The sequence below is a fragment of the Xiphophorus maculatus genome, chromosome 1 (assembly GCF_002775205.1).
Source record: "Xiphophorus maculatus strain JP 163 A chromosome 1, X_maculatus-5.0-male, whole genome shotgun sequence".
NCBI lineage: Eukaryota > Metazoa > Chordata > Actinopteri > Cyprinodontiformes > Poeciliidae > Xiphophorus > Xiphophorus maculatus.
The window spans coordinates 25,267,776-25,292,808 of record NC_036443.1 but is presented as its reverse complement, the minus strand read 5'-3'; the positions used below and the strand labels follow the sequence as shown (position 1 = coordinate 25,292,808).

Here is a 25,033-nt window from a genome sequence, read left to right as displayed (position 1 = left end):
AAATACTTTGACATTTTTAGTCATGTAAAAGTTAAAAGAAGCAAGAAATTACTCAAGTAAGAGTGAAAAAAGAAATCAAATGCTGCTCAAGTACTGAATAACTGATCAAAAACATTAATCATTTAATATTTAAAAATTACATCATCGAAAGGACCCAAATAGTTATGTGGGAATTTTGGTATTTTAGGGACCAAAATTAGAATAATTAATATAAATTACATAGTTATAATATAACAAAATAGGGAAAAAATACTTTTTCCATAATTTCAGTTTTTTTCAATATAAAACTCACGAAGCTTTAACAAAAGCTGCAGGGGTGTGACATTGTCTGGCAAATTCTAGTTAAAATTTTGTTTTCATTCAGTGAAAATACTAACAGCGGAATATCCAGAGATCTTACAAAAGTAAAAGATACTTCTTAATAAAATAACTCAAGTAAAATATACAGCATAGTAAGAATACTCGTATAAGTCATTCCTACCCCCCCAAAAAATCAAGTAAACGTAATTGAGTAAATCTACCAAACCTTTGTCAAAATAAATACCATGAATCTGAAGAAACAGTGAATAAAATAAAAATATTTTTTTCTTTTTTACTGATGCCCACTATATTTATATTTTAGGAAATGTGCGCCTCATTTATTTTAAAAATTAAAGGGCTTGAATGACTAAATATTTTCTTTTTTAAATCTAAATCAGCCAGAGGGTTATGAATATTTTTGTACTTATAGATCTTATAGATTTATATAGATCTTATCTATATACAGGTTAAGAAAAAGTCGCTCAAAACTCAGTGAATTTCAGAACAAATTAGTCTGTTTATGAATTAGTTTGCTTTCATTTGTTGCAGACAGTGTGGGTTTTAAAATACTGACACCACTACAAATCTTCATATTCCTCTGAATGTAAAAATTGTTGATGGGTTATTGTGATGGAAGCTGTTCACCAAACATGTAGAAAGTAATTATTTAGTTGCTTGTTTGTTTTTTAATAACACAAACATTTTCTAAAAGAGGCTGAACATGCAACCTTATTTTAACAGGAAATGAGTCCAGAAAACAAAACTCTGTTAAAATAGAAAATTTTCTCAACTATAAAGACAAAAGAGAGGATTACCAATACTGAAAACGTTTGGATTATCCTTAAAACTATTCAGAGATTACATTTCCAAACCCTTTACCAGGATATGAACATGTGGAGTCATGACTCAGATATTGAGTCATTTGTTTTTGCCGCAAAGAATGTTGAGAATAGTGACTAAAAATGATGGGAAGAACCAATAATCACCGTGCACCGTTTTATTTTGCAATGTAACCGGAAGTCATTTCCCCCAACACGATTTATTTCTGTCTTTACGCGCGGTGGAAAAGTTTCAGTCTTGGAGACGCAGAGCTCTTGGCCAAACATCCTCCAGCAGTGAATTTTGAGTTATAACACTGAAATATGGTATTTTCACCCCGAAAAATATTGTTTAAAAACTAGAAGAAGAGAATGACTAAAGACGATAAAAGCGCAAAGTCTGCGCTCCGCAGTCAGAAGCAGTCCAGGACGCAGCAGCAGCAGCAGCAGCAGCAGCTTTTGGTCCAGAAGAAGAAGAAGAGACTGACAGGTGAAGAGGACACACAGTCCGGTCAGTGGGAGAGTAAAGCAGACATGAAACCAGCCGGACCGCAGAGAAAGCAAGCGGGGAAACCCTCTGGATTCCCCGCGGAGAGCCACCGGAGCCCCGGCGCGCAGAGGAAGCTGTCGGACGCCAGCAACGCCTCGGAGGATCTGAGCAAAGACTCCGGCTGCCCCTCCGGGAAGCAGTCCTCCTCGGACAGCAGCTCGGAGGTCTCCGACTGCGCCTCGGAGGGCAACAAGCGCGACTCTCCGAGCAGCGATAACGAGTTAAGCTGGATCGACGGCAGAGCTTATGAGAGCCCGGACAGCGGGGGGACGCGCCAGGACGCGCCGTGCTGCGCAAAATCTGCGGCAGATAACTGCGCACTCCAGCCTGATGCGGCGGCGGCAGCGGGACTCGGTTCGGGTAAAACAGCCTTCATGGATCTCCTGACGGGGGAGACAACCGAGGAGCTGCAGAGGGAGATTGAAGACTTGAGGTCAGAGAACGAGTATCTGAAAGTAAGTCGGAGCTCAGTGCGCTATTTATAATGTTTTTAATTCCCTTTGCTGATTTTCGTTTGGAATAACTTAATTAGCAAATTTGGAGCATCTTTGAGTTAGTTTATTCTCCACAAACTTCAGATTTCCAGTATTATTTTGCGAAAGTAACTCTGCTTAAAATTTAATGGCTATATATATATATATATATATATATATATATCACATCACTAAGTTTCTCTTTTTTGTATATCTTAAATTGTTTGCACTATTTTTGGTGTTTCCTTTCATTTCAATGTACATGTGTGGCAAGTAAATTCTAATTTTGGCATTTCGGTCGTCCTCTCTCACACGTCACAACTCAACTATTGATCACAATATCTAAAAACCAATAAAGATGAAGTTATTGGCATATTTTCTTCTAAATAAATGGCAATGAAACGTCAGGTTTTACTGTTAATTTGTTTATTCTCCATAAAAATGTTGGATCTTGTGGTCAGGGTTGGTGGGAAACCTTCAATTATTGTTATTTTTAAGTTAAAACTTGAACAACATAACTTCTAAGTAAAGATTGAATGTATAATAAACTTCATTATTTAATAATTATTTCTTCTTATTTTTTGTTAGAAAACCTTGTATTTACGTAAAAAGCAAAATGAAAATATGAATCTTAAACTCCTTCCTTTCTTTAGACATTGAGAATAAAAAAACATATCTTCAAACTAGTTCTGTCACTAGAATACATTTTGCTGGACCTAAAATGTTCCTAGAAGTTATTTTAATAAACAATAATATTGTTGTTTTGTGTACTATAATGATAATAGCACAATAATGCAAGTACATAATTTAAGATCAATGAACTTTAATTTCTAATGAATAATTAACACTGGAACTGGAAGACATTTTAAATATCTAAAATAAATAAATCAAAACAACAAATAAAATTAATTATGAAGTCTTTGGAAACAAAATTGCCCTTCAGAAAAAGGAGCTGGTTGAAACCAAAGCACCAGACTGAAGAATTTTGTCATCCAGTATTTGGTAGAAAGAAAGAAAAAAGAAAAATCATAAACTATGCAAATGGAAATTGTTACATTTATTTTCATTTACCATGCAGTTAATTGATTTATGCTTGAAACTTGACCAAAAAACAGATTTTTTTCAAAAAAGCCCCTTTATTTTCCCTGAATCAGACCGGCTGTGTTGTTTGCCGCAGGATGAGGTGGAGGAGCTTCGGTGCGAGATGCTGGAGATGCGCGACATGTTCCAGGAGGAAGAGGTGTACCAGCTGCAGGAGCTGCGGCTGCAGCTGGAGCAGGCCAAGAAGACGTGTCGCATCCTGCAGTATCGCCTCCGCAAGGCCGAGCGGCGCAGCATCCGGGTGGCTCAGACGGGGCAGGTGGACGGGGAGCTGGTCCGAAGCCTGGAGCACGACATAAAGGTCTGAACCCAGCAGGAATCAGTCTGAAGTGATTAATTGTGATTAATTGTGGTTAATCAATTATTGAAATAACCGTCTACTAATATAGTTATTGATTAGTCACTAACTGGCGTTCAAAGACTCATAAGAAAGGCCATTTGCTAAAAAAACCCCAACAAAGTGAGAGCAGTAATGAAGCCAAACCTGTAAAAAACATAAACATTTTTAATTAAAATATAAATAAAACCCCTGTTTTTGTAAATACATTCTCTCCAAAACTCCTCAAGTGGCAGTTTTAGCTTCCCCTGGTTCTAATTCTGCAAAATAATCTCCTATTAAGCATCTTTTGCTATTATTTGGTTAATTCAAAAAATAATCAACAGATCTGTGAAAAAATCAAGGTGCTTTGCCTTCTCCCAGTACAAACTAGAAACAACCAATCAGAGCTAGGAGGCGGTTCTTAGTGCTGTCAATCACTCCTGTGTACTCTCCCTCCTTCTTTCTGCTAAAGATATTTACCTGACGGTGGATAAATGGTTTTTCTGTAATAGTAAGTTGTTTTTCTGCCATTAGCAAGTTTAACAGAACGTGCATGAAGTTGATTGGCAGCGCTAAGACCCGCCTCCTGGCTCTGATTGGTTGTTTGTGGCCGAGAGCGTTACATTTCTTCAGACAGTAATAGTAGCTCAACGTAGATGTTCAGGAGATCAATCTTCACAGATTATCTGTCTCATGTTAAACTGTTATGGTGACAGTTTTAACAAATATGTAAAAAAAACAAACATATTTTCATAAATGTTACATGCTGGAACTTTAAATAAAACATCTGCAGAATATGCCAATGATTTATCCGATTAATCATCAGAATAATTGTTAGTTACGGATCTAAAAACTAACTAAACCAACAGTAAAAGCTCAAACTTTTTCTGCGTGAATCATCAAATTGACTTTCAAAACCTTTTCTCCTGTTATTGCTTTTATTCTGCATACTTGCTCATACTGACTGGAAGAGCTCAATCAGTTGACTGTAGCCTGATTCATGGATGTTTGTGCTGATATAAAGTCGTTCCCGCTGCTCACCAGGACCACAGTCATGTCATTAGACTAAAACAGCCTTCTCATGCATCCTGTTTATATTTTTAACATACAGAATTGTAATTAGGCGCTGACTTGCTCTCCCATCTACCAGAAACATGAAAGTGTAGCGACTGTTGTTGAATGTTTTCAGTGCGGTGCCTGACCTGACTCTGACTCCCCCTCTGCATTCACTCAAATGGAGAATTCCCGTCACAAGAATTTCCTTGTAAAGTGTGTCAGCCAAGACCAGCTGCTGCAGAAACCGCGCTGCACGAGCTCATTAAAAATAACGACACTACTGCAGAGTGGAAGCAATCCACTCTGCTTTTTCCCTCACTGGAGTTGCCGGTGTTACACCAGATTCTGTTACCACTGCATATTGTGACGCTGTTGCATTTCAACACTGTGCTTCGTCAAAAACATAAGCTTTATGGGGCCGGGGGGGAATAAAAAAATCCAAACAAAGAATCATCAGTAACATCTGACCGCTAATATTATGACTTATCATATATTGTAACCACAGTGTAACTAGTAGTAACTAGTTACATCTACTTAATTACATTTACTTGAGTATCGTTTTGGAAAAAATTTACTTTTAGGAGAATTTTTACTACACTGCACTTTTCACTTTTACTTGAGTAATTTTATCATGAAGTATCTCTACTCTTACTTAAGTAAAATTAGTTTTAACATTGTTTTAACCAAAACTTCACCAGACAGACACACACCTGCAGTTTTTGTTAAAGTTTTGTAAGTTTTTTATTGAAAGAAACTGATTGGGGAAAAATATATATTTACCAGATTTTGTTATTTTTTTAGTTACTTATATAAATTACTGTTATTTTCACCCTTAAAATACTAAAATTTCCACTTAACTTTATATTCTGGTCCATCTGATTATGTAATTTTTAAATATGAAATGATTCTTCATAATTTGATCAGTTACTCTGTACTTGAGTAGACTTTTTTTTAACCAAATACTATTTTTACTTTTACTTGAGTAAAAAGTATGTTGAAATAATTCTACTCTTACTTGAGTACAATTTCTGGGTACCTTGTTCATTTCTGACTGTAACTTATAGTAAAATACAAAATATTTAAACCAAACTGTTTCTGCTGCCTCTCTCCTTCCTCCAAAGAGTAAAAAATAACTATCGGATCACTAATACTATAACGTTACATTTTATTATTCAAAGGAAGGAGAGACTTAGCAGAAACAGTTTGGTTTAAATAGTTAGTATTGACTAAATGCCAAATATTTTTAAAATATGATACGTGCTGTAAGTATGGCAAAGTGTGGTGGAAAAACTGCAACAGCGCCCCCTACGGTCACAGTTGTTACACAGGATATGACGTAAGAGCTGTTGCTAACCATCTTTTCGTTTCGCTCCCAGGTTGCGAAGAGCGTCTCCCTCCGCCTCTACAACGAGCTGGAGGCGGTGCAGAAGAAAAACTCCCAGCTGGAGTGGGAAAACGAGATGCTGCGTGAGAAAACGCAGGAGCTGGAGGTCGCCAAGCAGGTCCTGCAGAGTGAGGTGGAAAAAGCCAGAGAGGTGACTTTTATTAAAAGTCACCAGTTTAACCATAAAATTGCGCAACGTGACATTTCGAAAATAAATTTGCTTAAACATAGAGCATATAACTTTTAATTAAAAAATGTTTATATATATATATTGGCTAAAAGTATTGCCATGGAGTGACAGTAGGTTATGAGGCAGATTTCGTCAAACAAGATGGCCGCCATGGACGTACTCAGATCGCTCTGAAGTATGGAAACCCGAGGAGCGCATTGGTGAAAAAAATACAGATTTTCCGACAGTTAAAGCTGCAGGTTGTAACTTTTATGACGCTGTCAGTCAACGTCATGTAGTCGCTGCTAAATGTGCTAGTGGCGGAGAAACAAGTTGCCATTACAGGAAAACCGTTTATCCAGAGTCATCTGTACTTAACTAGGCTAGCAGTCATGACAAGCTATGTACCGAGAGAGGGCGGAGGAGATGCATTGTTTTGCAGATTATCTGTTGCATAACAAACTGTCAAAACATGGTGAGAGTTTTAACGAATATATACAAATCTTTTTTTTTTAAATAAAATTTACATACTACAACTTTAAGAAATGATAATTAAAACAAGCTGCTACATTTGATTGCACTTTAAAAACACAAAATCTTACCAAGTATTCTTGGTCTAGTTTTGATTGCAAATATGTTGACATACTTGAAATAAGACAAAACTGACAGCCAGATATAAGAGCTTGATTCAAGTAAAGAATTCCTTCATACCGATGAAAAAGTACTAGTTTCACCAGAAAATGTTTTCATTTATAAGATGGAAACAATGTCTTGCTAGAACTGAAATAATCTGCCAGTAACTAGTACTTTATTTGTTTTTAAAGAAATATTAAATTAACTTAAAACAAGCTCATATATCTTGATAAAAAGTTACTTATAAGTTAGTTTTGTCTTATTTCAAGTGTACTAAGGTGTTTACACTAGAAACTAGACCAAACATACTTGGCAAGATTTTGTATGTATGTTGTTTACATGAAATATTTTCATTTAAATTTATACATAAGTTGCTCAGTACATGAGTCACCTTTTTACCAAATACTTTTTTACTTTAACTTAAATATTTCCTTGGACGGTTATCTTTTACTTTTACTTAAGTAGAATATGTTAAAGTAGTGCTACTCTTACTTGAATGCATTTTTTGGGTATTTTGACCTCTGCTTGTAGAAAAGTGAGACTTTCAGCTGCTTCCATTCACTCTCGCTCTATTTTATACAATATAATATTGTCATAAAGGCTGTTCTGGTAAAACAGTAGGGCTATTCTTACTCCTTACTCAGCCCACCCCTGTCTGACATTGGTGATTGATTTATAGTTTCCAGATATACATTAGATCAGGGATGCCCAAAGTCTGTCCTTGAGGGCCGGCATCCTGCACGCTTTAGTTCTCTCTCTGGTGGTAGTAACAACCTTTTCAGCATGTCAATGTTCTTCTTAGGCCTTCTAACGAGCCATCATTGGATTCAGGTGCGTTAAACCAGGGAGAGAACTAAAACATGCAGGGTGCCGGCCATCGAGAACCGACTTTGGGCACCACTGCAGTAGATGAAAGTAAAGCTTTCAGCTGTAATAAACGTCCATTTTTGTGGTCAGGCATCATCCTCTCCGTTACCCACCACCGCTGCACCCATCCAGCCAGCTGTCCCCTCATCCCTGGGTAAGGCGACCCTCAGTGATATGAGAGGAGGGCTGGGCGGCAGCTGCTTGGTGCCGGGGATGGGTGAAGCAGCCCGTTGGTATGCTTGGGCCAGAACCCTGAGCACAGCTGACACAGTCGCCTGAGATGACAGAAAAAAAGGCACAGAGATTACAAAAATAGACCCTCTGTGACTTTCTGCCGTTCTGCTTACAATAAGCTGGGCTAAATCTGGATCAGGACGTATTATGGCATCCAGAAAGGCGTCGGTGCCCGCATGCACTGACCCAGAACCTCCATCAAACGTTGACGATTCTCCAGCACTGAACCGTTAGGCTGAGTTTTACCCATTTAGATCCCTCGACCATCTTGGAGGACGGTGACATGTGTTCGGTTTAATCCTGGATTCAGCACTTTGGCTCTGAGACAGCCGCTAGTCTCTTTGATCCCAGCAGTGAAATCCACTTAAATTACCTAATCCAGGGGTCTGCAACCTGTGGCTCTGGAACCGCAAGTCGCTCTCTGCGACTTCCACAACGGCTCTTCATAATCTTTGGCTGGAAATAATGAAAGAATAAAGAAAAGTTTGGCAGTTTTTCTATTTTTTATTGCATTTTAATACAGAAATAATTAGATTAAAAGTCAGAATTCTGAGAGAAAAAAATATGAATTCTGACATCAAAGTCGTAATTCAGAGATTTTATTTTTTTAATTTTCTCTCTTTCATCACCTAAAAATAGAAATAAAATAGCGACTTCGCACAAATAACAAATTTCCTACTGTAAAATATTCATCAAAAATTACAAGTTGTCTATTTCTGAAACATCATGCTACGCTTGTGGCTCTAAACAAGTTTTATTTGAGGGCAGAAATCTCTGTATTTTAAAGGTTGCAGACCCCTGACACATTGCAGAGAGAAGTGAAGGAGAACAAACATTTCAGGAACTGAATCTGCTGTTGTTTCACACATGACGTGGTTAAAAGTTTAAAAAAATCAAGTGGAACTAGTATTTTTTTTCATCAATATTAAGGAATTATTGACTTAGAAAAAGCTCTTATATCTCACTGAGAAGTTACTTTTAAGTTATTTTGTCTTATTTCAAATGCACTAAGAAATTTGCACCAGAAACTAGACCTAAAATATTTGGTAAGATTTTAAGAAATTAATTTACTCAGTAAGTCAATACTAACTTTTTCCTGCCAACAGTCATCAGTAGCTACAATAACTCTTTGAAGAATTTGAATTCATTCATGACTTACAACATTTAATTTCCTTTTGTGATCAATAAAGTATTTTTGAATTAGAATTTAATTGATCTTAGTTTCTAAAATCAAAAAATCAGTAAAGTAATTAAGCTACGATGCCTGTAGGTTCAGTGAAGTATCAGGATGACTTAAAAGTTTCTGCTGAAAATCTCAACTGAAGCGTTTCTTTTCTTTCTCAGAGCACGTTGAAAAGGAGAAGCATCCGATCAACGGTCAGCAAGGCAGAGAAGCGACTTTCTCAGCAGATTGAGGTATTTTCTTCTTCTGAAACTTTCAATACTTAGTTCTCATGAGACATCGCACTTCTGTGAACCTTGTAACTGACAGCCATCTTGGTAGGCAGTTGCTATTGAGTTGCTATGACAACAGTAATCCAGCCACCAGCTTTGAACTAAGCTAAATTATACATAGATCTCAAGTGATGTCAACTTTGTAGCTGACAGCCATCTTGGTAGGTACCATAACTGGCATGACAGTTGCTATGACAGCAAGCCACAAGATTAGAACTAGCTCTTGCCTCATTTCGATCCAAATTATAAACAATAGACGTATATTACAAGTATTACTCAATTACACCTCTGTATAAAACAAGAATAAATATCAGTGCTATTTACTACAGTCCTTACTGTGGAACTAGCAAAATTAGCTTAGCTAATGTAGCTTTTATCTGAAAGCTAATAGGGACATGTAACCAATGTGTTTGTTAAAATGTACTTACTCACATGGGTCCACTATGCTTTGCACTGTTTTTGCCTACCAAGATGGCGCGGATCACTTCTGTTTCACTTCTGTCGTCTCTGATTGTCTCGTTGAAGGAGGACAGCACTGACCTGAAGTGCCAACTCCACTTTGCCAAAGAAGAGTTGGCTCTCATGTGCAAGAAGCTGACCAAGCTGGTGTCAGACAGCGAGGCCATGCGAGAGGAACTGGCCCGATACCAGTCGACGTACGGAGACGTAGACATCCTCCCGCTGCCTGAGGGCAAACACAGCTCTGCCCATGGCAGGGAAGCAGAGGTCAAAGTTCATTTGAAACTGGTGGAAGAAGAGGCCACGCTCCTGAGCCGCCGCATCGTCGAGCTGGAGGTGGAGAACCGCGGCCTGCGAGCGGAGATGTGTGACCTCAGGGAGAAAACAGGAGGAGAGGAAGACACTGCTGATGAGAATCCATCGCTGACTGCAGCAATTAAAGATGGAGAAATGAAGAACCAGAGAGAGAAACCAGAGGAAGGACAAGGGAACGCAGGGGGAGAGTCGCTCTGCAGCCAATCGCAGACGGACAAGCAGATCAGCAAAGGTCGGGAAGGTCCGGTGGGCGGAGAGCAGGAGTCTCCATCCAGCCAGGAGAGAGACGCTAACCAGACAGCTAGTGCTACGCTTAAAGAGATGGCCGCCAAAGACTACGAGTTTCTGCTTGCTCTCAGAGATCATGCCTGCATTTTATCTTCAGCCATTCAGGTTCTGTCGGTGCCGCCCAGAAACGGGCACAGCTCCCCTTCGTCGTTTTCCCTCACATCTCCGATGGACGTGACCCCAACCGTCCAGGCACAGCGACATCTAACGGAGACGCTGGAGCTCCTGCAGGCCATGCTGCTGGCCTTCATCGAGAAGATGGATGCTCTCCTCAGGGGCGACGAAAAGGACCCTCAGAAGGAGGGACTCGCTTGGGATTTTTCCTCTTTTCTCTCGGCAAACTACGAACGTTTGAAGGAGTTGCATGTGGAAGAAGTCTGCAGCATGCAGGCGAAACAGAAAGCGAAGCAAGGGGAAGTCGTGGACGGCCGGAGGGATCCGAAGCTGCAGCTGTCGTTGCATATTCTGTGGATCCTTCATCAGTGGTGCAACGTCAGAGGAACCAATCTGGAAGGAAAAGAGGTACAATGGAAAACAGATGAAATATTCAAACCTGTGGATTAATTGATTTATCAGATTATTTTTTTAAAACGGCACATTCTACAGATTTTTCTGCAGGTGAAGCTGAAACAATGCCACTTGAGGAGTTCTAACTATTTCTATCCATTTATTTACTGGCTAATCAAAGAATACTCTCAGCTCTACACTGTATTTATGATAAATTAATTTCTAACACCTGAGCTTTTCACATGTTTTTTAGCTGCAGATGCATTCTTTGCTACAAATGATCAAGCGTTCACTTAAAGAACGCTATTTTATTTCATTTTAGGCAATGAAATGTCTATTAGTTATTTGAAAAATTAATTGAATTATTTGCTTATTTGCATTTTTAATGTATTTCTAGGGTTAAGTTCAAGTGGTCAAATGAGAAATCCAGTTTTCTTAATTCAGTTAATCGTCTGAATGATTAGTAAAATAATTGACTAGGTGCAGCCCTACTTGAGGTATTATTTTTTAAGTTACTCTACATTAAATGTCTACACAACTTTCTCCAGAGTCTTAAGTGTTCCTTGGTCTCCGTGGTTTGTTTCAGATTTTACTACTTACATATTTTCACTTTCCTTTGCAGCATGGCAAAGTGAAAAGTTGTCAATTATTGCATGTTTTTTTTTTTTCCAAGCTTGGTTAAGAACGTCTCGTTTTCTGTTTTTATCCCCAGTGTAGAGATAAAACCCTGTCAGCGCTGCTCGGGTTGCTGCAGGACCTCAGCGCCGAGCTTCGAGATGACAGCAAGGCGAAGTCGGCTGCGTGTGAGGAGGCAGCCGAGGTAACGGTGCCGCTCAGACTCCAATCCTCCCGCTGAGTGTGAGGCTGTCTGACACAGTGGGAAGTCCTCCCCATGATCTCTGTCTCTCTGCCTGCTTCATGAGAAGACTCATGCCAAAGTATTTAGGGTAATCTCTTGTAGGAGCTGCAGCCAACCGGGACAGACGTGTTCAGATATACAAACTATATGCAGGAAAATTCTCCAAATGGAGCTTTTCTGCTTTGCTGTTCACACCTGATTTTTATATTAAGCATCTATAGCTTCAAAAATTGCATTTTATTATTTATTTTTTCCCTCTTTCTGAGAACATTTAGTCTGCAGTGATGAAAAGACTCTAAAGGCATGCCAGCAGCTTTATGTGGCAGCGTTTCAGCTTCAACTTCAGCAGGATAACATGCTGATAATGTGACTTATCACCATTATTGCTTTTAGATTCGTTTAAGTCGGATTCGTGATTACGGGCTGCACTATCAGGGAGGATCCAGAAACACAGAAAATGGGGTTTGTAGACTTCAAGAGCCAGCCTGGTTATTGACAAATATTAACAAAAAACTTTTATTACTAAGAAATTACTCATTAAGCTAATTTCCCAGGGAACCACATGGAGAGTCTGAACTCATAACTGGTGGGTCTCCAGAATGGCTGCTCATACATGTGGTCAATTATATACAAAACAAAACAAAATATTAACATAAATACTATATCTAAAGACATAGTACATTTAAATAATAATTAGCAAACTAAATTTGTGCTTTAGTTTTAGTCTTTAAAGTTAGCGCTTTAGCATTACCATCCGCTAAATTCTATGTTGATATTTAGCTTTGCCTTTAGCACAACTAGCTTCCTAGTTAGTGGTGCCCACCACTGCCGGTTTGACTTCCTTGTGTCGTAACTAGCTTCGTATTGGACTGTATATTCATGCATTTATAGAATTGGACAGATTTGCTTATACATTTTGTATCAGATTTATAAAGTATATTGAGGTTATAATTCTGTAAAGTGGTGCTGGACAAATAAATTGAGTAAAAAAATGCAAAATAGCCCTGAATAAGGCAAAACCTTATTCCCATTTGAGGGAATTGGAGACTTTAAGTGGCTAACATGAGCAATAGATCTGCATTCAGTTGGAATTTAGCTAAAAAATCAACAGTTCAGATGAAGCATTAATTTGCTTTATTTGTTTAATTTGCTTTCTCTTTCTTTGCTCAGCTTTCCGTTGGTGCCGTTTTCCATGATGGGCAACATGTTGAAGATCGCAGGTCGGTGTTTTCCTTTTGTTTGTAATGCTTTGCTAGCAATGGTAAAAACTACGACAACTAGATAACAAGGTCAGGAAAAAGTTTTAATAATAAAAAATGGTGACAGAGAGGGAAGTGGGTCAGTTATGCTAGCTTGACTTTTACAACCATAAGATGTAGAAGTGGTGCAAAATTCAATGCGTTTTGGTTCAGTTAAAAAAAAAGGCGACCTAAACAGCAACTCCGTTACTGATTATAGGTAGAGCAGGAGTTTAAATTAGCTAATCAATCACCTGTGTGTTCAGACAATCACTTATTAATAATCGTAAAATAAACATCAAACCTAAAACTGTAACAGACTGAATATTCTGTTCTTTGTGTGGGAAACGTTTGCGTGTTTTTTGGTGTTGAATAATGACACATTAGTGGAGCTGTTGTCAGTCAGTTGCTATGGCAACGAGACACAGAGTGAGAGATGAGAAGAACAGGAATGGTTTTGAGTTATTCTTCAACGGTTATTTTCCCTTTGCAGCGGCACACTGCACTAAATAAATAATACCTACATCTCCAGGTTTCATTTTGTTGCGCAGCTACGGATGCCAAGAAGAAGAGGAGCCTTTTTGCCCTTCGACATTGTTCGCGTGTGCGCAGTTTCCAGATGTAAACAATAACATGCAACATGTCTGTAAATAATCAATTAATCGCGATTTGTCCGATTAATTGTTTCATTTTTCGCTTGCTGCTTCCACAGTATCTGCAGACTTCGACAGCTGTTTTCCCCACGCGGCCCACGAAGGAAGAACTGGTGCTACCTGAGCCAGGAGGCGGCCCAGCTGGACCGAGACGATCCGGTTAAGACATGGGACCACCTAATCATGCCTCTCAGCTTCCCTGGTCTCAATTTTGAACAGATGTCGACGGAGCGCAGCCACACCGCCCCAGAGAAGACAACTTTCCGTATCTACTACAGCCCCCCGTCGGCCCGCAGAGTCCAGCTGGCTCAGCTGAAGCAAAGCCCCGCTGCAGACCGGGCATCCGTGGAAACCTCGTCTCCCTGGTGCACGCCGCCGACATCCTTCTCTCAGCTCTGCCTGGGGTCCTCCGCTAACCTGAGCGACGACATGAAGGAGATCACGGCCGGCTGGAGGCAGACGGTTCACGCCGGCTCTCCGGAGAAGAAAGGGAGGATAGCAGGCCGCTGGGTGGACGTAGCCTGCTCAGGTACACAGACCCACACGAAGCCGCAGATGGTGAGCGTTGGCCAGCAGACAGATGAGACTCAGGGGTTGAGAAGCGGCTCCTCGCTGGTTTCCGCTCGCTCCCAGCACATCTCCACCTCGCTGGACGGGTTAGCAGGTCGAAGGAGCTCCACTTCCTCCCCCAAACCGTTTCGCAGACATTCCTCATCTCCTTCCTCACCCCCCAGTTTGAGCTCATCTTTGTCGTCCTCCGGCTCCAGAGATCGAGGTTTGTGGCACCCGTCGCAGCAGAGCACAAACGGCCTCACCTGGACTCGGCAAACTGGTACCAGATCAAACCCAGCCCAGAACCAGAGCCCCTCCAAGCTGCCCACCAGATCTACCAGCGCAAACCGATGCGGCTTGGTGACCGAGTTCCTGCGCCGGGTGAGCGGCCGGACGGACAGAGCCTCTGCGGGGTCGGGCCAGAAGACGAAGAGCGGGCTGAAGAACCTGGAGCGGGCGCCGACCAGACCGCTGCAGAGGAACGACAGCGTGACCCGGATCGTCAACCAGAGGTTCATTAAGCAGAGAGAGAGAGAGGAGAAGGGAGGCAGCATGAACCAGAGAGCCAGAAACAGTCAGAGCGCGGCCGCAACAGAGGTGAGGAAAGAAACATCGTACCACCTCCGGCGGGGCTGGGCGATAAATAGGTTTCATCAATTTCTTTTGGTTTTTGAAGATAACATTTTTCAAAATCTGAATTTTTGTTACATTAAGGGTGTGGATTTCAGCACATCCAATGCAATCATCTTGTTTCACAATTGTGTTTTACAGCTTCTATTTATTTGGACTTAGTAGGGCAAATGTGGATAAAAAAACCTCAGAAATTTTAAGATTAATCTCAGAAATTTTCTAGAGAAAAACAAGAAAATTTCTGAGTTTTGAAACTCAAAGGTTTCATATTTGTGGAGCACTTTAGAATCTATAACACTAAAACAGCGGCCGAATAATTCCTCATAAATTAGGGTTGGCATAAAACACTTAACTGTAGGTTTCAGACTTTAAAAAGCTTTTGTTTTAATTTACTTAAATCATTATCAAAATAACATAGCCACTGAAACTAACAGCTACAGTGAATTTATTACGCAAAATTCACATTTTCCGTGTTTTTAATACTTTTATTTGGTTCTCAACTGCTTCTAAAAACAGCCCAAGCGCTTAAGAAACACTTAACTGGTTTTTACAATAATTTAATGTTTTTAGCTATGTGGAAAACAAGCTGTTTCAAAAACCTTGAGTCGCATTGGACAGGCAATGTGCCGTTACCTAGCAACCCCAGCCTTGCCTGGCCCCGTTACCTAGCAACCAAAGCAGAACTCTACTCTATTTCCATTCTGGCTTCATGTTTGTTTAATAAATATTGACAAAGTGGAATATGTTGTTTTTAAATTACCATCACAAGAAGGTGTAGCTCCTTTTGACGCTTTTTGTGATGGTAATTTAGAAACCATTTAAATTACAAAATACTGTTTTTTTGTTGTAATTTTTTTTTATTTGGAACTTCTTTCCTTTATTCTGTCTGACCAGGATGGAAACTACGACTGCAGCTCCAGCAGCACTCTGACCTTCTGCTTCGCTCGTCCGTCTCGTCAGAATCAGAGGCCGACGTCCATCCCGCCCAAACTCCAGCGACACAGATACTCGGCGCCAGTGGGACCTGCTGCAGACTCCAGCTGTGGCTGAGAAGACCGAAAATATATGGTGCTTTTTTAGATTAGAAAATGCCAGATAAGAACAGTGTAGGAGGGTTTTCATAGTTACTGTACAGCTGTTTTAAAAGGCAAAATCTGTTTTGTGTGGAGTGTTTAGGAGAGCTCTGAGCAAACTGTTGGTGCAATCTGAATGCTCATCTCTTTTTATAAGTGACTGCATTTACTTATCTTTTAATTAATTTTTGTATTTTCTAAATTCTATTCAATAAATTTTTGTTCAGACCGTGACCTATTATGCTTCCTTGCACGAGTTGGGATAGATACGCGATATACAAAACATGTTAATTACATTTTTTACACAAAATAATTATTAAATAATGAGATTTTAGTTTGGTCAGTTCTGCCTATTTTGATTTCCTTTCAGAATGTGCTGCAATTTTTTTTTTTTAAATTTATAGTGAATTACCGACAGCTGTGGCTGCAAGAATTTCACCGTATAAACACAGATTTTTACCGTATTTATTCTGTAAAATTCTGGCAACCATAGCTGCTGGTATTTTACCGTAAATTAGAGAATTTTTTTTGTACAGTGTACTTAAGGGCATCTTGTTCACTTTAAAAACAAATAGCATTGACACTCGCATGTGAAAATGGCTGCAAACGGATGCCCAATTATACAGCCGAACATCTTTGAACAGCATTATTAGAGCCTCGTGCACAACCAACAAGAATGCAGCAAGTGGTTTCTGAATGGTAAGTCAACAATAAAATATTTCCCTTTTCCAGCAGCCATTGTACAGCCCATACACAGGTAAAACCAGCTGACCAAACATGCTGGAACTTTGCTTGAGTTGCCAGGTGACGGACTGGGCTTTGCTTGGGTTGCTAGGTAACGGAGCAATGCCCATTGAATTTGACTTGGCATTTGGGAGGTTTTTGAAACGGCTCACTTTCCAGACACCAAAAAACAAAAAGTGTGTGTGTTTTTCTTTTTAAACCTTTTTTCTTTAGAAGAAGTTGAGATCCAAACAGAAGTACAGAAACACACAAAATGTGAATTTTGCATAATGGGTCGTCTTTAACCTTCAAAAGTCTGATTACCTCCCAGTCTTTACAGGACGTCTGCTGACTGTTTACGCCACACGCTCCTAAAAGGAAACGTCACCTTCTGAGAAGTTAATAGGATGAGATTTCCTCACTTGTTGAGGTCACCACCCTCCTCTCCTCCTGCCTCTTTATCTGTTTGACTCTTTGCTTTCAGTGATGGGGAAAAACAACAAGCAGGTCGGATATGAATTTCTGACTCTCCCTCAGACCGATCTGCTCAAACACTTACCCCCCTCACTCAACAGCTGGTCGGCTGCGGCCAACGATGGCGCCAGCACTGAAGCGCACAATCACACGGGGGTCAGATTTCCGCTCAACCACACGTGCTTAAGATCTACGATTTCAAACAAAACATGCTGAAATATCTGCTTTTCATTAAACACAACAGTGTGAGGAGCTACTACAATGATTAAAAAAGACAAATACTTTCTAACCCATATAGTAACTATTGGTTTGTTTTTTTAACAAATCACTGCAGAAAGATGAATCCAAGCCAGTAATCTAAAGTAGTCTGCAGTAGTTTTTATAATATAATGGTAACACATTGCAACTAGTAACTTGAACATATTTTATAGCAAACATATGTGTGCAGTGGAAGGAAAACTACAAATGACTTTTTAATTTTTAAAAAAAATTCAAATTCAGAAATACTTTATTGATCCCGAAAGGAAATTAAATATTGTTGTAACTCATTAATTCAAAGTCTTCGAAGAGTTATTGTAGACAGTGATGGCTGCTGGCAGAAAAGATCTCTTGTAGTGTGGTCTGTATTACAGTGAATTCACAAATTAAACTTAATCAACATAATTATTTCTTTAACCTCTTATCACTAAGGATGTTTCACATCTGATATTCTGGAAAACAAATAATATGTTTATTTACTAAGAATTTTAATAATATCACATGAACAGTTTCAGCATAAATTAATCTCAATATTTTAAATTGTGTCAAATTTAAGATTTAAAGTAGGTGGCAAGTTTACTTTGTAAAAGGACTAACACTAATCTTATACATTATAGTATGATTCAAGGATCGAGTTTAATCATTTTTCATCTTTAAGCTTGGTTTATTCTCTAAAACATTTTAGCAATGCAGATTTAACTAAATCTGTATTGAAACGCTGTGAGTGGAGATGACTGTACCAAGGGGACGAGAGGTCCCAAATCTTCTCCCTCAGTTATGCATTGAGTTTCGGTGCAGTACCACATCTCACCATCGGTGTCGCTGCAGCGGAAGCAGTGCGGTTTAAATCAGATGAAGACCTTCTTCGGCGCATTGGTCATCAGGAAGTTTTCTGTTTGTGTTCACCAGGTGAAGCTTTTGTATATATACATATATATTAATGAAGCTAAAGTAAACATGGAGTCCGTATTTTCCCGGTTTGACTCCTATAATTTCGAGGCAGATGAGCGTTTTGTCGACGGCCTGAAGACTTTAAACTACAGAGACCAAACCGAGCTGCTAAAACTGAAGTTGTTCTTCTATAACAGGTCAACTCTGTTGTGTTTACCCACATATCCATCCTCATATTTATTAACTTATTTTGTTTTCCTTAAAGCTGCTAGTACACCTGCAGTGTTTATTAGATTATGGAGATGCTTAATCTTTCTGTTTATTTTGTTAAAGTGATTCTAAGCTACACATTTTATACATTTTAAAGTATAAATATGGCTTGCGTCGTCTGCAAATGAATAAAGATAAACGTTACAATTAAAAAATCGCAATCATTATTCTTTTCTTTTTTTTTTTACTTGTTTGAGGCAAAAATAAAATAGTCAAATAAATGGATTGAAGATATGATGGAAAGCTGTAACGGATACATGAAAGAAGAAGAAATAAACATAAGTGATAAAATAGAAGGATGTAAAACAGGAGAAAAAAATCGTACTTGATCAGAAACAGCAAAATATACCTTTTAAAACAGGTGGAAAAAAATCTTAAGATATCTTGCAACATTTCTCTCTTTCACCATACATCCAGACAAGATATTTAAAGAGGAGCAGCAAAAGCAAATGAGGTGGATTAGAAGTGCCAGCCAACAACTGATAGTCATCCAGGAAATATTACAGTCTTTAATCAAAGGGTTCTGCGTTAAAACCATATTAGATTTCCCTTTTGTATTAATAAAGCATTTTTGAATTTAACTGAAAAAAGGAGACAAGAAGGTTGATCAAAAATAACACAAAACTGTTAATCAGATATGCAGCAGAACAACACATCAATAAAAAAGGAAAGAGCAATTGAAGAAAAAAATCTGATAAAATGGAAAACTCTCCCTAACATACCAACTATAAAAAATAATCGTAAGAAAATAAGATCAATGTACCCCTAATTGTGATGTTATCTACTAGTCTTGGTTGATTCCATATTCTTTTCTCTACTAAATATGAAATATCATAAATGAATTATTGAAAAGTTTGTTTTGCAAAGCCAGCATGTTCTGGTGTTAAATAAAATATTTTTGTGTTATTAAGGATCCAATAGTTCTGGGATTTTATGGTCCGGTAGGCTTGAGCTGCTGATCAAACTGGGAATCTAAAATACCATAATTAGTCTCAAACATTTGTTTTTATAGCTATTCATAATGTTTATTCTGTTTTATTTTGCTACATTAGATGTTAGCAACCATAAGTAGTATTTGTTTAAATTAATTCTCCTTTAACTGTGGCATTTTTCTTTTTTAAATCCCTCCTTTATGTCCGTCTTCAGGTTTGTGGAACCAATAGATCAGCAAAGCTACAAACAGTGGATCTCTCTGTCTTGTAACAACCAGCAGGACCAAACTGCTCAGTCAAATCCAGATTCAAATGAAACAGAAACGTCTGCAGACGGAGAAACGAAGCAGCTTTCTTTTGCAGAGGTGATGCAGCTGGTTCAAGAAGGAAAAGAAGTGCCAGGAGTGACGAAGCCGGACGTCCAGCCCAGCAACCAGAGTCCCACTCCGTCTCAGATGCAAAGAGTGCAGAAACCGTGGGAAACTACACCATCATAACTGAACTTCCACTTAAAAACCAGTGTAAGATTTAAATGGCTGAAAAAATTACATGAACTCCAAAAAGGTTTTACCAAGTAAGAAATCCTAACAGTGTTAATCTGTCGGATGCTGTGGAATCAACAGTCTAGCCATTTTTTTGTGGTAAGACTAAGAAATTAAGTTGTTAATTTATTATTTTTTACGCTTTAGTCAGTTTTACATTGACTTACATGTCCTTCAGTGAGGTTTTGTATAATGCCTGAACTTTCAGTTTTCAGTCTTTTCCTCTTTTTTGTGTGTCAATTTTCTAAAAATAAAACTTGGGAAGAAGAAAACACTGATCTAAAGATAAAAGAAATGTTCATGCTCATCCGTCTGGTCCTGTAAATTTATGCAGACTTTATGCAGGCATCTGAGAACATTATTTTGTTGTGAAACTGCTCCAGCTATAATCTGTGCCATGAATGATGCACTCTGTAACAGAAACTGCAAGTAGTTAAGTTAGAAATTGTGTCATTTTGTTGTCCCAATCTGTGTGCTCATGTAATAAACATAAAAGTTCAACTTTGTACATTTTATACAAAATCTAGATGAGGTGATATGGCTAAAAAATAAAATGTCCGATTTTTTCTTACCAGATCCAATTTCTTGTTTTAACTGATATTTTTTCTTGCCTCCTAATATAAAAAAATAAACGACAGAAAAATATTTTCTGTAGTTTCCATATGTCGTCACGTTTTCGGAAACTTTGTAGCCGACAGCCATCTTAGTGGATACAGTGACTGCCATGACAGTTGCTATGGAGTTGCTATGACAACAGTCAACAAGCCACAGACTTACGCCTCGCTCCTATCTAATTTATGAACAATACAAGTATATTACAACTATTACTCGATTACAATTTGAGTACTCTACGCACCTCTGTGTAATACTAAGATAAATATCAACGATATTGTAGTACTTACCGCCAAACTAGCAAAACGAGCATAGCTAATGTAGCTTTTTTCTGCTAGCTAAGACGGACATTTAGCCTAGCTTTGTGTTACTACATGCACTTACTCTGCCAGTCACCAGAACCTTGTTATTCATATGAAGAGTTCGTACGTCCTTTATAAATCAGTTGAAACTTTGCCTGTATGCGTCCAAAGATTTCAGGCTTAACTCCTCCATGGTATAGCACTCTGTGTTCACTAAATAGTGAACTACGTCATAGTAAGAGATCGGAGGCAGCTTGTCCACATCGTCTAACAAGTTTCCATTATTTGTCTCAGCAGCGATTTTGTTGATATATCTTTCTCTTGCACATTGATCAAAAATGTCAAGATACTTTCTGTTTGTTTGTCTTGAAACCATGAAGTCATATTCCTTGCTCCATGCTTACCTACTAAGATGGCGCGGATCACTTCCGGTTCAGACTTGTGACAATCATATTTTTAATTCTAATTACGAGAATATAGTCATGATATTTGCAGAAAAAATATGCAATTTTAAGATGGAGTCAACAGGATCTGATGTGAGCATCACATCAGTCCCTGCGGTTTTCTTCAGAATAGACTGAATAAACCAAACCAAAGTATAACTTCACAAGATGCTCAACATTCCTCATTTTAATTTTTGTATTCTCATCAAATTAATACTTTATTCTGGTAATATTATGACTTGTAATACTATAATACTAGTATATTACTGGTACTTGTAATACTGGTAATACTATTCTTGTTCGGGCGTGCTGACATCACTGAACTATGGAAACCCAAGTTGGTGGAAAAAAAAAAATCCTGATTTTTCAGAAATTAAATCTTCAAAAACCAAAAAGCTGGTTTAAGGTGAGGTCAGTCGTCAAGTCAGGATTTTACAAAGTTAATCTCACTTTGTGTGTCATTTACAGTTACATGTTCTCCTAATATTGTTTTAAAAACCAGTGAAACCATCAGAGAGAATTTCATACTTATGGATGAACAATAAATGTTATAATCTGGCTTTTAGGACTTAACAGCAAACAGAAAGGTAAATAAATAACAAAACCACACCTTCTATGATGAATCCCACAGATTTATTTATTGTTTCACATGAGAATCAACTAGCGTTGTTTTTTTTTTTCCTACGTTACTTTAAAACAAACAACTGAACAGTCGACACGCTACTGAGAAACCCAGCTTAACTGAGGTGATGTTAAAACTGAGTCTCCTAAGGGACAAAACTAAAAGTACATAAAAAAACATCAGCACCATGAGTGCAGCACCATCATACGAAGAGCGAGGTAAGCGTGTCATTTCAGTGCATCCTCTCATGCATCCGGAACACACTGAAATGTTTGTCAAACACATGAAATGACACAGACCCACTTCCTGATTATGCACCATTACAGTAGATAGCATGTAACATGTAATGTGACCAAAAACAACAACAACAAAAAAATCTGATTTAAGCCCACAGGTTATTTTTGTAAGTTTAGGAGTTCAGAGCTTATTTTAAACTCTGAACTTATGTTCAGAGTTTAAAATAAAACAACATAAATCCTGATGACAATGCATGACTTAGATGGTTTTCCTGGAGCATAAAATGAAACTTTCCATGTCAGGTTTTTGGCCGCAACATCATTTAGCTAACAGACAAAAGTATTGACAATAATTTGATTATTTTTGAGATCTGGATAACAAAAATGTTTTGAAATTTGAGACTTTATTCCTTTTTCTGTCATCTAGGATAATCGATATGAAAGTTTGGGCTTATATCTGCTCTTATGGCTGATAACTGATATTTACAGATATGACAAATTACGTTTCTCTACACTTTTGACACTGTGTAAAAGTAACCACAGAAACCACACTGCAAAAACACAAAATCCTACCCAGTGATTTTGGTCTAGTTTCTAGTACTAATATTGTACTATACTTCAAATAAGAGAAAACTAACTTACAAGTATCTTTTCAGTAAGATGTAGGAGAAAAATACTAGGTAAGATTTTGTGTTTTTGCAGTGTATATTGCTTCTCATCCCATAATGCTTTGCTGCATCACTATCATGGTAACATGACCAAACAAAAACATGGATGAAAAGCAACAAGATTAGTTGTTACCATCAGCCCAGTTTTACTTATACATACATTTTGACAAAATACTAACATCTGCTGGTGCTGATATATTGTACAAATAAAAATGTTCCTATAAAAATAGTAAAAAAAAAACCCAAACATTTGCTTTTAGGTAATAATGGGTAAAAGTACATTTAATTAAAGTAGAGATGCAAAATATATCAGCACAATGGTATTGGTCTGATAACTAAAAATGTGCTAATATTAATTTCCATCTTATTGGTGTTTTTGTGTGTGTTGGATGAATAATGATATTCATCCAGTGCAAATTTTCAAATCGGCACAGACCAAATTTGAAGATTACAAAAAAGCCAAAGTTTACATATAATTCATCAACTGGGTCTGGTTTAAACTTCACACTTACTATTGATAGTCCTGGTTTTATTTTTAGTTTTTAGAGTTTCAGGAAACAAAAACATCAATGTGTATGTATTTTATCATATTCGAAATGTTTTGACACGTCGAGGTTTTGCAGATTTTCAAATGGAGCTGATCTGAGTTTGTCCAGATGCTAAAAAAGCTTTTAGCAAACTGACGAAATAGAAAACAATTTTATTCCCTCATTGCTTATGAAACATACAGTTTTCCACTAAAATATCCAAAATCTTTTAAAAACCTTTTTTTAAAATCTAGAAAGCTAGAGTGTAGAATCGCGTCATATTCAGAAATTGAAACGATTATTGTAAAATCTTAAAATATGTCACTATGAGAGTTAAACTGGTGGAAAAATTCAAGTTTTAAATCAAGGATTGACTTTTAGCAGATTATTTTCCAAAACACATCAATCAAGCATTTCAAGTATCAAATTTAAGGCTTTCATTATTTTCACTGCATATTTTATGTAATTATTTTCTGTCTCTTTTTATCAAACCGAAGAGAAACCGTTTTTTATTTGTTTACCTTAAAGAATACTAATAGGGTAAAAATGATAACATGTTTTTTATTGAACTAAATCTTGCAAAATTTACATGATTTAAAAATTAACCAGGCTGAATGTTGATTCAGATGTATGTAAATTGTAACATGTAGAGGTGGAGAAAGGTCAATAATTTTCCACATTTCTGATGATCTATCTTTAAAGAATTTGATAAAATTGTTTCCTTATTTGCTTTTTTCCATCAGTTAACTGGAATTTTAACCATTTACAATCTAATTTATGCTTTTTATTGAATAAGCTGCATATTACACCTCAAAGCTATGTGTATTATTTCAAAGCTACACTCATATTTAGCTTTTATTCTGCATTTTGTATTTATTTCAACACAATTATGTGGCTCAACTGGTTAAGTAAGAAAACCGTTGATACAGTACTTTAAGCTCAGTTCCTACTTTAGATATTTACTGCAGCAAAACTCTACAACTAAAATATTGTTAACAGTCACAGTTCATTTTTGCATACACAACAAAAAGTCCTTGAAAAACACAAAAATGTAAGTAAAAATGCAACAAATATGAGATTGTTTTAAGAGAAAACGTGGCTCCACGCTGGGATTAATAAAATGAGTTACACAGAAAAACCAGAAAGTCAACAAATTTCATTTTCATTACATATATATTGATATATAAAAACTAAACAAACTGAAACTGCTGATTTAAAGTCAGGGTTGAGGTAGAGAGCGAGGCCTGCGCCACAAAGTGAGTGCAGTGGTTCTTTAGGTCGTCCTTCACACTGGATTAAAACCAAACCGGGACAGAAAACGGGGGGATACTGGTGAGATGTTTATAAAAAAAATAAAATAAAATGGCAGGTTTATCGGATGCTAAAAATGAAACTACAATAAATCAGTTTAAGTTATTTAATCCTGTAAAGTTAAACTGAAAACAAACAATGTGCTAGAAGGAAAAGTAAATAACAGGTATAATCTGAAAAGTTATTTTTAACTTTTTCTCCAGTTGTTTGTTCAACGAGAGCATCAATATATATCAGTAAATGTAAAAATATGATTACATGCAGTTACTGTGTGTAGATTAATGATATA

General features: G+C 37.7%; 2 protein-coding genes across 4 annotated transcripts; both read left to right on the top strand.

Annotated features, from left to right (window-relative positions):
• Positions 1-1,369: 1,369 nt before the first annotated feature.
• On the top strand, positions 1,370-20,597 carry LOC102217083. 3 transcript variants are annotated; one of them, XM_023341661.1, is made up of 10 exons: positions 1,370-2,123; positions 3,319-3,543; positions 5,994-6,152; positions 9,249-9,320; positions 9,885-10,943; positions 11,641-11,748; positions 12,958-13,007; positions 13,738-14,827; positions 15,755-15,928; positions 19,845-20,597. In XM_023341661.1, exons 1-9 carry the CDS (start codon positions 1,491-1,493, stop codon positions 15,908-15,910), a joined length of 3,552 nt encoding a protein of 1,183 aa, XP_023197429.1. In that variant the 5' UTR covers positions 1,370-1,490; the 3' UTR covers positions 15,911-15,928; positions 19,845-20,597. The 3 variants fall into 3 exon arrangements, with proteins under 3 accessions (XP_023197429.1, XP_023197435.1, XP_023197423.1); XM_023341667.1 differs by lacking the exon at positions 19,845-20,597 and having other exon boundaries at positions 5,994-6,134; positions 15,755-16,167; XM_023341655.1 differs by lacking the exon at positions 19,845-20,597 and having other exon boundaries at positions 15,755-16,167.
• c1h6orf226 (chromosome 1 C6orf226 homolog) lies at positions 18,160-20,597 on the top strand. The gene is made up of 2 exons (XM_023341673.1): positions 18,160-18,476; positions 19,696-20,597. Exons 1-2 carry the CDS (start codon positions 18,241-18,243, stop codon positions 19,976-19,978), a joined length of 519 nt encoding a protein of 172 aa, XP_023197441.1. The 5' UTR covers positions 18,160-18,240; the 3' UTR covers positions 19,979-20,597.
• Positions 20,598-25,033: the final 4,436 nt, after the last annotated feature.

Bases quoted from the DNA above. Each gene is read 5' to 3' on its own strand.
- LOC102217083 (XM_023341661.1), top strand. From the start codon at position 1,491: ATGACTAAAGACGATAAAAGCGCAAAGTCTGCGCTCCGCAGTCAGAAG. The intron at 2,124-3,318 runs GTAAGTCGGAGC...TGTTTGCCGCAG, and splicing joins CAGAGAACGAGTATCTGAAA to GATGAGGTGGAGGAGCTTCG. The intron at 13,008-13,737 runs GTCGGTGTTTTC...CTGCTTCCACAG, and splicing joins CAACATGTTGAAGATCGCAG to TATCTGCAGACTTCGACAGC.
- c1h6orf226 (XM_023341673.1), top strand. From the start codon at position 18,241: ATGAAGACCTTCTTCGGCGCATTGGTCATCAGGAAGTTTTCTGTTTGT. The intron at 18,477-19,695 runs GTCAACTCTGTT...GTCCGTCTTCAG, and splicing joins AAGTTGTTCTTCTATAACAG to GTTTGTGGAACCAATAGATC.